The 12,762-nt window shown below is 32.0% G+C and overlaps 1 protein-coding gene across 1 annotated transcript in view; it reads right to left on the bottom strand.

Moving 5' to 3' along the window:
- Positions 1-11,227, bottom strand: part of LOC134715494 (organic anion transporter 3-like) — a 31,832-nt gene extending 20,605 nt beyond the window's left edge. The window contains exons 1-4 of the mRNA XM_063577700.1: positions 10,986-11,227; positions 10,513-10,727; positions 3,999-4,229; positions 2,855-3,057 (exon numbers count right to left, since the gene is read on the bottom strand). Of these exons, the coding sequence (XP_063433770.1) occupies positions 2,855-3,057; positions 3,999-4,229; positions 10,513-10,727; positions 10,986-11,121 (785 nt within the window). The 5' untranslated portion in view covers positions 11,122-11,227. The remainder of the gene's footprint in view (positions 1-2,854; positions 3,058-3,998; positions 4,230-10,512; positions 10,728-10,985) is intronic.
- Positions 11,228-12,762: the final 1,535 nt, after the last annotated feature.

Here is a 12,762-nt window from a genome sequence, read left to right as displayed (position 1 = left end):
ATGGCGATCGACAAAAAAAGAAACATCATTTATAAATACATTTTATTCGTGGTCTAAGCACCGCAGAATTCGGCCATGCAGAGACTCATTTAAATTGATTAGACCATTATCATCAATATCAACCTCTGAACAAATGTATACAACTGAAAGTGCGGGAACGATTGCCGGAATTCGTTTTAATAACTTCAATTTGAATGGGTTATTATAAATAGTGTTAAGGTAGTAACCATATATAACTGTATCTCCCTGATGATACGAGGCACCCCATTTGTCGGTAGCTGTTTTTCTTAAAATTATTGGGTCTTTGCTTGCTCTTAAAATATAATATGGACAATCATAGCCTTAACTACAAAAATTGTTCCATTTGAAACAAAGTCGTCACAAATGTTAGTCTCGTCAACAACCCCTTCGTCGTTATCGGAATCGACATCAGAGTCATTATGTTCCGATTCTTTCACCATTTTTATTTTATTATATGTTCCCAATTGTGCATCGTTCATACAGGTGCTATAATTTCCAACAATACAACTTTGACAAGAATAACAAGAATTTTATTTCAAGAAATGGCATACTGTCAGATCCCCTTTTAATGTTCGGGTTTGGTTTAAGATAGATTTCATCCATTTATTTGGTACATGTAGTTTTTTATATTTCATTAATCCCAATTCAAATAAACGCGCTAAAAGATGTCCACGTCCCACAGTACACGGGTAAAAGAATGAGTCTTAAGATTTTGAAAATTTAATTGTTTAATTGTTAACAATTTGTTTTATGTCATTCTATTTTATTTTCAATTTTTTTTACCTCGCTTTATCCATTAAGTTAGAAAATGGGATTCCCTCGTCACTCTTTGGTGTACTTGTTAAATCGGCACGTATTTTTTTTCTGTAATTATTCATGTAATTTCTTCTATTATCCTTCTTGTTATCTTTTTGCACGCTTTGCTGTTTTCTTCTTTAATTATAAAGTCTTTGTTTAATTGCGCTCTAAGACTCTTAATTTCACTTAGTGCTTTAGTCTTTGATAAAAAAAAAAAATTGTAACGGGTTTTTATGTAGCATCCCGCTTTTTGTTCTCTTCTTCTTTTTTCCTTTCTTTATTTAATCTTATTCTTTCAGTGGTGGTTAAATTTGTTTTGGCCTACAAGAACGTAGTTTATGCATAAAAAATCAAAATGACAAAATAAACGTTACGTTGAAAATCACGGAAAAACGTTACAAGATTGCACGGTAACAAATCGGACTAGACATTTCGATTTTCTTATTATTTTTTTGTCTTCCATTATTTATTCAAAATTCCTTTTATATGAGAAAGACTTTTAAAAACACAATAAGAACACAATACATAGATTAAAGAATAAGATACACAATTGATTTATATTAACGTTCGAATGTACAACATATTCACGAAAACGTACATAATTTGTGCATTTAGCATTTTGTAAGCGTTACGTCGTTCCCGGCAAATTCGACAGTTGCCGATTTAACGTTGAGAAATATGCCAACATTGCGTTCGAATAACATCTTTGTTTTAGCTGTTAAAAAAAACATCTTTGTTTTAGCTTATCATACCTGCCAACTTTTTAAAATGCCCATCTGGGTTTTGCTTGCAAGATGGCTGTCATAGTCCTAAAAAGTCTTCATGGGGGCCTTCAAATACAAATTAATGTTGTTTTTTGGCTTCTTCGTACTTTTACAAGCCTATAACTTTGGAAAAGTACTTGTTATGTTTGAAATTGTGGACAAAATAGCCCTTTCAAAATTTCAATTTAGGAGCCTCCATAGGTGGAGTCCCCCGCAAATTGTGACAGTTGGCAGAATGTGTTATGAATCTAATATTTCTTTAGTTACTTGTATTTACATGCTTTATGTTGTTAAATCGGTGCCGAAACGTACGAAATCGTGCTTGCCTTCTTGATAATTCAATATTCATGTACTGATTAACATGATAAACCTTGACCGATAGGGAACTATATTCTTACACGCAAGGATAACGGAGCTACCATTTGATTTTTACAGGGGGGTGGGGGGGGCTAGGATGAAAAATTTTGTCCTGGATTTTTTTTAGCTGTAATCTCTGTCCTGCCTTTTTTATTTTTCACTCTGTTCGGTCCTGCCTTACTTTTTTTTAGTTTATTCTAACTTTGTTTTACCTTAATTGTCGTCCTGACTTCTTTTTTTTTTTGCAAGTGGTCATCCTGTCTTTTTTTTACTCAAAACTCCTGTCCTGCCTATTTTTTTCAAATTTCATCCTAGCCCCCCATAAAAATCAAATGGTAGCTCTCTAAGTGTTAAGTCCTATAAAAACCGGATTTTTCTTATAGCAAAACGAATTTGTACTGATGATGAAAGAATCGAAGAGCTAATAACACATACACGGAATAACATTTAACCGTTTTAAAATATTGTACCTTATTTATTTGTATTTATTGTTATTGATAATAATAATTTCTGATACTTTAAATAGTTGTTTAGTTATGATTTAATATAGATATAGAAACCAAAGATATTGTTTTAAATTATTGGCAACAATCTTTACAACCAGTATTGTCCATTCGTTTGATGAGTTGGTACTTTTGACCTTGCTATTTTATTAGGGACTTTGCGTATTGAATTTCCCTCGGAGTTCAGTACTTTTGAGATTTTACTTTTTTCTACACAATAAAATGCCTGTACCAGATCAGGAATATGACAGTTGTTGTCCATTCGTTTAATGTGTGTGAGCTTTTGATTTTGCCATTTAATTAGGGACTTTCCAATTTGAATTTTCTTCCGAGTTCATTATTTTTGTATTAAATATCAACTAAACATTTCAGCATTTGATGATATTAAAATGGAAGATAAAATTAACTTACAACCAATCAAATATAACATGCCAAGACAGTAATCCTAAAATCATCTGGAAATATCTCCAAGGAAGATTTCTACAAAAGTATCCGATAACAGAGGTAAACCAAATACCAACAGTCCAAGCGAAGAATGCTAGTCCTTCTCCTCTATGTCGAAACTCAGTGGGCAGAATTTCTATACACAAAGTACAGACTGTCATCACACTACCCTGATATAAAATAATGAATAATGCGGTATCATGCACAGGTTCAAATAGCTATAGCCTACTGAGATATTATTTTTAAATGAATATAAACAATAGTTTTGTGTTAAGTATTGCATATATGCGAAACAGCAGTCTCAATTGGATACCATTTTTTTTTGGATTTTATTGGTATGGGTAAATCAAAAGGTGAAAAGTACCCCGAAGTACATATTGTCCTTAGACATTAATCGGAAAACCACGAAATCAAATATAAACAAATATACAATATCTTACAAATTCACGAGTACGGACAATAAATGTGTTTAAAATTATAACAGAAATATGTTATCGATATCATTAAGTTAACATAAATTCAAATTAAAAACAAAGGTAAACTTCAATTTTTTTTTACTAAATCGTAAAATTGTATAAAATTTTGTTCCATTACACTAGACTGTTACATAAAAACATATGACTTTGCATTCTTCAAGGAAATTGTAAATCATTCTTATTGCTACGTCTTATACATAGAAAAGAAGATATGATATTATTGCCAATGAGACAACTCTCCACAAAAGACCAAATGAAACAGGAATTATAACATTTCATTCAGATTTAGAGATTATCATTCGAACGAACAAATTGTATGTAATACCTGTATTACCAATATTTTTTTTGTCATTTACAGCCGATTGCATTGAGTGTGTTGGAAAAGATAATATCTTTGGTTGGCTTGCCTGCTAGCTAAACCGTGAAGTTATTATTAGGTAAGTTATACCCTCCTTTAAGAGTAGACTAGTCCGACAGATAACCAAAATATCTGTCTGTATAAATAGGCTTCTTCGAAAGGAGGGTAGCATACCTTACCAAACAATGACTTTATGGTTCATCTAGCAAGCAAGCTGACCAAAGATATAACCTTTAGCTACATACTCCTTGAAATCGGCAGTAATAATGTTACTTACTCCTTGAAAGGTTCCTATGAGCAATCTGTACACGGAATATACTTCTATAGAGGGAGAAAACATTGCAGTCACACCGGCTATTGTGTAAAGAATTCGCGAAATAATGTTAATGGGCTTCCTTCCAAATCTGTCGGAAAGAGGAGAGAAAATTGCAGCACCTACAGCTTGTCCCATCATTATTAAGGTTTGAGCAAATTCTGATCTGACTGATCCCTCACATACTAAATCCCACTGTAAATAAATTATAAAGCTAACAATATTTGCGTGAATAAATGTATATTCCAAATCAAATTGTTTATGAAATTTTTAACCAATCACGATGTTTTGGTGTACACTTTTGAAAGTATTACAATGTACACAGGATGCATTAGATTCTGAAACGTTGTAAGTGAACCAACCCTTATAAAAATCATACCTACAACGCGTGTTGTGGACGAGTTAATAGTATTGTTTAGGGCATTTTGGGGATAGAGCTTATAAATGTTTTGTATCTTTTTAGATTTCTCGAGAATTTATGTCTCGATATAACCCAAATGAAGGTTATTCATACGATTACTTAGAAAAAAAACTCATCATAGATACCAGGATAAGATTTTGAGTATACGCCAGACGCGCGTTTCGTCTACAAAAGACTCATCAGTGACGCTCGAATCTAAAAAAAAAAAGTGAAAAGGCCAAATAAAGTACGAATTTAAAGAGCATTTAGGACCAAAGGCTCCTAAAAACTTTTTCAATTACAGCTAAGGTAACACATATATATATAAGGCATGAAGATGTTATTGTTACAGATCAGCTAAATGATCTATTGTAAAGGATATTACAAATTAATGTAAGATACAGTCCCAGAAAATAATTGTATTTATAAGTACGTCTGAGTCAGTGACAACTCACAACAGATGTATCCATCGGATCGCCATCAATGATGGTGATACATGGCTGTGTACATAATGTATATTCAACTCGTCTAAACATCAACCCAACAATGTTAGATCTGTAAATTTGCTTTCGCAAATTTTTAGTTCTTCCCTCGCCAGGATTCGAACCCATGCTACTGTGATATCGTGACACCCAATCGCCTGCACTGCAGCCGTCCCGCTAGACCACACGACCACCTCGGCTCTACAATAATAGAGCTTTCGCTGGCCGTGTGTATCTTTCCTCGTCAGTTTTAATCTAGTGGCGTACTACAGTACATGGTAAGGCATGAAGATGTTATTGTTTACAGATCAGCTAAATGATCTATTGTAAAGGATATTACAAATTAATGTAAGATACAGTCCCAGAAAATAATTGTATTTATAAGTACGTCTGAGTCAGTGACAACTCACAACAGATGTATCCATCGGATCGCCATCAATGATGGTGATACATGGCTGTGTACATAATGTATATACAACTCGTCTAAACATCAACCCAACAATGTTAGATCTGTAAATTTGCTTTCGCAAATTTTTAGTTCTTCCCTCGCCAGGATTCGAACCCATGCTACTGTGATATCGTGACACCCAATCGCCTGCACTGCAGCCGTCCCGCTAGACCACACGACCACCTGGGCTCTACAATAATAGAGCTTTCGCTGGCCGTGTGTATCTTTCCTCGTCAGTTTTAATCTAGTGGCGTACTACAGTACATGATAAGGCGTGAAGATGTTATTGTTTACAGATCAGCTAAATTATCTATAGTAAAGGATCCTACAAATAAATGTAAGATACAGTCACAGAAAATAATTATATTCATAAGTACGTCTGAGTCAGTGACAACCCTACAACAGATGTATCCATCGGATCGCCAATCAGCTAAATTATCTATAGTAAAGGATCCTACAAATTTATGTAATATATATATATCTGTATGCTAATTGTTTAGTACAGCTTTAGAAGAAACATTGTACTTTCTCTTTTAAACGGTTTTAAAAATGAAAAAAGTTATATAATACGCATGCGTCCGATACGCTCTTCTAGATTTATCTTCATCAGGAACGATCAAAGCCATATATTACGTGTATAGGAATTTTTGACCATTTTATACTCATGAGAGATAAAATAATGTTACTTATAACAGTATCGTCTTTAAGGATGTATTCTTCTTACGTTTTAGTCTCGTTCAAATCTTGCTCTGGAATTATTTTCAAATAATGCATTTATTAAATGTTATAATTAAACTTAATTTATGAAAAATGTGCACTTACAAGGAGTACTTTTTGAGTTGTCATTTTTCCAAGTGTTTTTACCTATCAAGTCAGTTCTTTTAGCCAAAAATTTGAGAAAATAGGTAAGGTTTACTTTACCAGAAACATGAACATTCCATATCGCTTATTTTCATTCCAAATTTCTTAGATATATATTTTTCAATCATTTAAAACAAAAAAGGTGAGAAAAAATCTATTTTGTTTTGAAAACAGCGAAAAATCACAAGTTTACAAAATTTACACCATGGTATATTTGACACAAAAAAGCATAACAAAATTGTTAAAACTTTCTTATATTAACACCTTCTTATAGTTTTATTTTATTAAGATTTATTAACATTTGTTCATTTTATCTTTATTGAAAGTATGAAAAAAAGCTCAATTGTGGAACTCACGATGATAGCCCAAAAATAGGTAAAAATTGATGAAAACATGGGAAAATCATCAAAATTGGATACGTTCAGAGGGCCGTAGCAAAAAATGAATCGCACCACCATATGATTTTTTTTTTTCATCGCCATTCATTATTTTACAATCTTATAAACCCAAAAATCTGGTTACGAAAAAAAAGTTTAATTCTAGAAATGTTTGGCTCAAAAGAGGTGAACATCCTTAACTAAAACGAAAGATATGCAGAGGACAATTTACATACTAAACTACGGTTTATCTTAATTACATACACACAGAAGTTGATGTAAATTAAAGCAAAACACGTAAAGAAGAACAAACAGCTCCGATAAAATCACAACTGATCACCTCTTATAAAGGTTTTATAGAAGGCAAATATGCAAAATCATACACAAAAGTGACCTTTTGCAAAAATGTATTTAGACAACAACAATTAAACAAGGTTATCTTTTAAAAGTACACTTAGTATCTCTTACTTCTATTTTAAAAGATTGCTTACTGCTTAATCATCATATCTGACTTCTGAGATTGAGATTGAGAATACGATAGGAAGCGAAATTAATATATTTCAATATAACTTTTTTGCGATTACTTTCTTTTTTAACATTGTGATGATGTCATCAACAAGGGATAACGTTTAATGTCTTTGAGTTTGGAAATAAAGTATGTCAAACATAACGAGTGACCAAGTATAGAATTTAAGATTTAGAAAAAAAATAGTTTGTTCATTCCAAAAACATTTAATACATTTTTATGAACAACAACGAACATAACTTATTCAAGTCACACATTTTACTGAGATGACATTTGTTCATATTTTGTTATTTAGATCTTTTAAGTTCATATAGTATTAAAATGAAATGTTCAGAAGCTGCTGTATACCTGTACATACTCCGACATTTCTTAAATAAACTGCAAATAAGTACTATTTTGCCGTATATGTTTGTTAAGAAGTATACAAGAACGCAACTTCATTGGCTTAAAATTTTTGTGGTTGTGTTAGCGTGGAATAAATACTAATACATGTTTTTATGAATTAAAAAGTTAAAATACAAAAAGTATATACAAATGAACGTTAATTTGGCTTTGTAACTGTTTTGTTAGAGAACCGCTGACGAGATTGTAAAAACGAAACGAGTCTCAAATTTTAAGCCTTGCATCTTTGCTGAGTGATCGGTGTATTTTATAACATAAATAAAGGTATTCCAACAAATGATTTACAGTAAAAGAGGTAGGGCCAATTTGTCGGGATTTTTTTTCATTCGATAAGATAGGTAAAACATGTTTCAAAAAATCCGATGTATGCTAATTATGAAAATACTTCACATCATCTGTTTTCATACCTTGAACAGGTATTTCTACAAAAACAAGGCCAATACCATAGATTTTTTAATATAGATTTAATTTTATAATTAACATCCCTTATGGAAGGTACCATACAACGTAACTTGTCACGGAGCCAAATAATATCGAACAAATTCAAAACTTGTTTCATTCTGAATATATGTATATCTGTATTTGTACTTGTCTTTTAAGATATTATCGTCTATTAAGATATCACCCTGTGTTACTAACACATGTTATAATGCCTTTTCTGGCATTTTAACAAATCGGCCCTTCGTTGTGATACAGAAGAACAGCTTCTTGATGTCAAGTTTACCAACAATCACGATGTGTAGTGTAATTGATTTGTTCTGTTCTGTTGTTTTATTTTCTGATGACTTAGGTACCGGTGAGAGGGACGGTGGTAAACATTTCAGTGCTAGTATCTACACAGTTTGTGAATTGGCGACAAAATTGCTGTTGACTGCATTTGTTACATATAATACCATGTTCAAAAAAGGTTTCGAAAAAATGTATGTGTTGTTTTGAAACTTGTATACAGACAATGGCCTTTTCTTAGTTATGTATATATTACACCCGCAACATTTGGGCTTCATTCTATATAATTAATTATCGTGTTATTGGTTATGTACAGGCACCTACATTAGTTTGTCGGCAGTCATTCCTTGGATATATGTATTAATGTAAGTACATATATTGAAAGTAAGTCAAGAGTATGGACAGTCATAGGAATGCACACGTGACAATAAGCGATACATTAATGTTTTCTTTAATACATGTTAAATGATATATTAGTCTAGTTAACTATATAGTCAAAATAAACCAGAATGACTCTATGAATTAAACAAACATCCGAAAAATAGGATAGAAGCATTAAAAAAGTTAATATAACTACACAAAAAATGCAAATATTCAGAGTATGAACCATCATTCTGATTCATTAGTAGTTCTGTGCTCTACTGATGGAGCCACGGCCGTGCTTATCCATATATTTCTTATTAAGAAGCTATATCGGTACAATTAAGCGATGTTACATTTTTTCTTTAAAAAGTTGTTTTTGATGTAATAAGGACACACTAAACCAATTTCATTTTTGATGGAAAAAGTAGTATGAATTACAACAGTCATAAAAAACATATTTTGTTTTAGTTTGAAATGTCCTTCTTGGGGGATTCCCTGTTTTTCCTACGTAAAAATACCCGAAATTCCGCTTATTGGACTTTCATCCTCTTTGAGGGTTAAATTAACTATTGATCACACCTATCATGATATATGTAAATCGAGATATTGATCAAAAAGCATTTTTATTTTTGTTTTTATAGTAAATTTTAGTCTGTAGGTACTTCATGAAATTGGCCTTTCTGTGAAAAAAATTCCCCGCAAATTGGCCCTACCTCTTTATCCAGATAAACGCATTGCTTAACTTGGAGAACCAGGTAGCTGACGGTAAAAGTATAAGCATTTCTATTTATGCGTATTGTAGCAATACATGTAGTTGTAATAAGTAGTGTTGTCAAATCGGACACTTTTGCGTAACCGGTTACTCGGATAATCGTTCGACCGATTAACCGGTTAACCGGTAGTTTAAGCTGTCGTTTCAAAGCCTTATCAATAGTACCCTACATGTAAAAATAGTTATAAGATGTGGTATGAGTGTCAATTTGACAACCTTTTCATCCAAGTCATAATATAATGATTAAAGAATTGAAGTTTGTCCTTTGGCGTAATAAGGCTTGTCTGTGAGGATTCCTGGAGAAATTTGACTTTTAATAAACAAATACACCGTATCAACTATAGCATTTGTACCAACTTCAGATATAAAAAAAAACCATCTTGATCTCGTACAATTGAATTTGTCTGAAACCGATCATTGTTTAATTTTCTGTTTCTTTACTTTGTTTGCTTGTTTCTTTAAGCATGTTACTGTATCACGTATACATTGAGAACATTCACATTGGTTTGTATTTCACAACTTTTGAGTTAGCATTTCGTTTGAGTTATCATTTCGTTTAACTGCACTCCGGAAGTTACACATTTAGATGTTAGTTTACACAATATAAGATCAAAAACAAAATAATGAACTAATTAGTAAAATTTAATCGCATTTCTGATTTAAAGTTATTGTTAAACAAACATGCTTACCAATCAATTTTCTTTAAGGTCCTACCCCGAGCTCTAATTAATTTTATGTATTTAGGATCAACAATAGCAATCAATGTACTGGACAATTGATCTGTCAAATTAAAAACCACAACGAAATTTTTAAATGAAATATAACTTTTTAATGATTTCCATGCAAAGTTATATGAAAACTATCAAAATTGAAAAAAGTCCGGTTAACCGGTTAGCGTTTCTGGTATTCGGTATTCCGTCGTTCGACCGGTTAACCGTTGACAACACTAGTAATAAGCAATGGCAACTGTTTTAAATCATTTAAACATCCAAAGTATTGATATGAATTAATCTCTCAATATGAAGTCAATTATTACAACATGAAAGTCTAAAACTGTATGACATTGAATACAATACTGATAAACTAAATTGAATAATTATATACATGTATAAGAGTATTACCTCTGTAACGGTTGATCTATCTTTTGGAATCTCATACTCATAACCATTTGGACATGACTGTGACGAGTGATATTCGGCATCAGTGTCATTTACGTGGATATAAATGTTACACTTGCCATACTTAACCTTGATATCTGATCTGTTCGATTCTATATTATACTTATGAAGTAACACAGTTTCGTTAAAAGTCTTGCAGTTATAACGAGGTCTGTAACCTTCAAGTTAAAGGTAAAAAAGTTAACATATGTACCCACATTAAAAGGAAAATTGTCTAATGAAATCATAAATTTTATCGACATAAAGAACGTCATTCAAAATTGTTGTTTTCAATTAAAAACGTTACATAAACCGTTGAATTTTATCTCTTTTAATGAGTAAACTGAGATTGATTGCAAGCAGTTATTTAAATACGATTACTCTAATAAACATCCATATATTTTCCTTCTTTCTTAGGGAAAAATTGATATACTTACTGACATAATTCGCTGCCATCAGATGAAACGCATTTTCCAACATGAATACAAATAACAAAGACAACTGAAATTTTTGATACCTCCCGACATTGCCGAGAGATTGTAGCACATGATCAACATCTGTGCCTGGGTCCATGTCGATGGTAAATGTAATACTGTGCGGTTAATTGTTTCAATATTTTACCGCCAACAAATAATATAACTAAAGAATAAGAAGATGTAGTATAATTGTCAAAGAGACAACTCTCTAAAAGAGACCAACTGGCATAGAAGTTAATAACTATATGTTACCGTACGGTCTTCGTCATGTAGGATAAGTTGTTTTGTTTTTAAAGTAAAAACGTGAGATTGTCACGAACACAGAATATATATTTTTTAATTATAATGCAAAGCAACGTATATTGACAACATTAAGTTTAATTTCAAATTCGGACAAATAAAGTAGTGTCAAGATTGTTTTCAAATGAACAGTATGCTCAAATAAAAATCATCCCTTTAAAGTACATTTGTTTAATATGCACTGAACATTAAGATTTATGTTCCAATTGCAGTCAGGGAAATCAATTCATTCCTAATTTCTTTTTATTATGTTCAAATTTATCTCATCTGTCTAACATTTACTCAAATGAAGCAAAAATCATTTAATACAACCTTCTAAAAGACCATTGAAAAGCATCTTGTAATGTGACATACCGAAGTAGACTATTTTCCGGATTTGTAATAAAATAAACACCACGACTGGTTTCACATGTGGAGCAGGATCTGCTGACCGTTCTGGAGCACATGATATCACCCCAATTTTAGTGGCGTCGTGTTGCTTAATCTTTAGTTTTCTATGTTGTGTCTTTTGTACTATTATTTGTCTGTTTGTCTTTTTATTTTTAGCCATGGCGTAGTCAGTTTATTTTCAATCAAAGAGTTTGACTGTCCCTCTGGTATCTTTCATCCCTCCCTTGCACCATTCTTTAATTTTATTTTCAGATATATTGATGATGTCCTATCACTAAATAACCCATATTTCAGTCAGTACTTGCATCTCATATATCCTACTGATTCCTGTAGGTCTTCATTCCTTGATCTGTCCCTCAATATTGACAGAGACTGACAACTTCCCAATTATTAATTTCCAATTTCTCAGCATTAACCTTCTGGTCCGTCATATTGTGTTGTATCTCAATTGATGTTATGTTTGTGCATATTCACAATTTACGGACGTCATAAACAGGAGAGGCTCTTTACGATAAGAAAAAAAACACTCTTTAACAGAGTTATGAAGCGGAAAGATTGAAAATGACATCCAGTAAATCGTATTTACAACATTTACAAATTGGGTCATCTCTACGATGTCTGTGTCTTAACTAAAGAACGAAATCTTAGATAGTAGTTTAACATCTCTGTCGTCTGATTGCTGAATACCAAACATCATCTATTCCCTAATAGGACAGTTTTACCGAGTGCGATTTGCATTGCAATACGACATGTCTCGGTATTAATAAATCCAACATTCATGTATTTAGTTTTTATGTGTGGTTGTATGCTTTGGTGAGTACTGTGTTTTGTCATATGGCTTGTTGATTTAATTCTATATTTTCGTTTCATTTCATATGTGTTTTATTTGTTTCTATAAAACAGGTGATTTGCATTTTCCATGGATAAAGTATTGTATTGTATAGCATTTCAATACCGCCTTAATCATAATCATTGTTTGGGCTAGAATAATGAAAAAATATTTTGAAAACAAAGATTATATATTCGTCACAAAAATGCGTCACTGTAT

The sequence above is a fragment of the Mytilus trossulus genome, chromosome 4 (genome assembly GCF_036588685.1).
Source record: "Mytilus trossulus isolate FHL-02 chromosome 4, PNRI_Mtr1.1.1.hap1, whole genome shotgun sequence".
Classification (NCBI taxonomy): domain Eukaryota; kingdom Metazoa; phylum Mollusca; class Bivalvia; order Mytilida; family Mytilidae; genus Mytilus; species Mytilus trossulus.
This window is presented reverse-complemented; position numbering and strand designations above follow the sequence as displayed.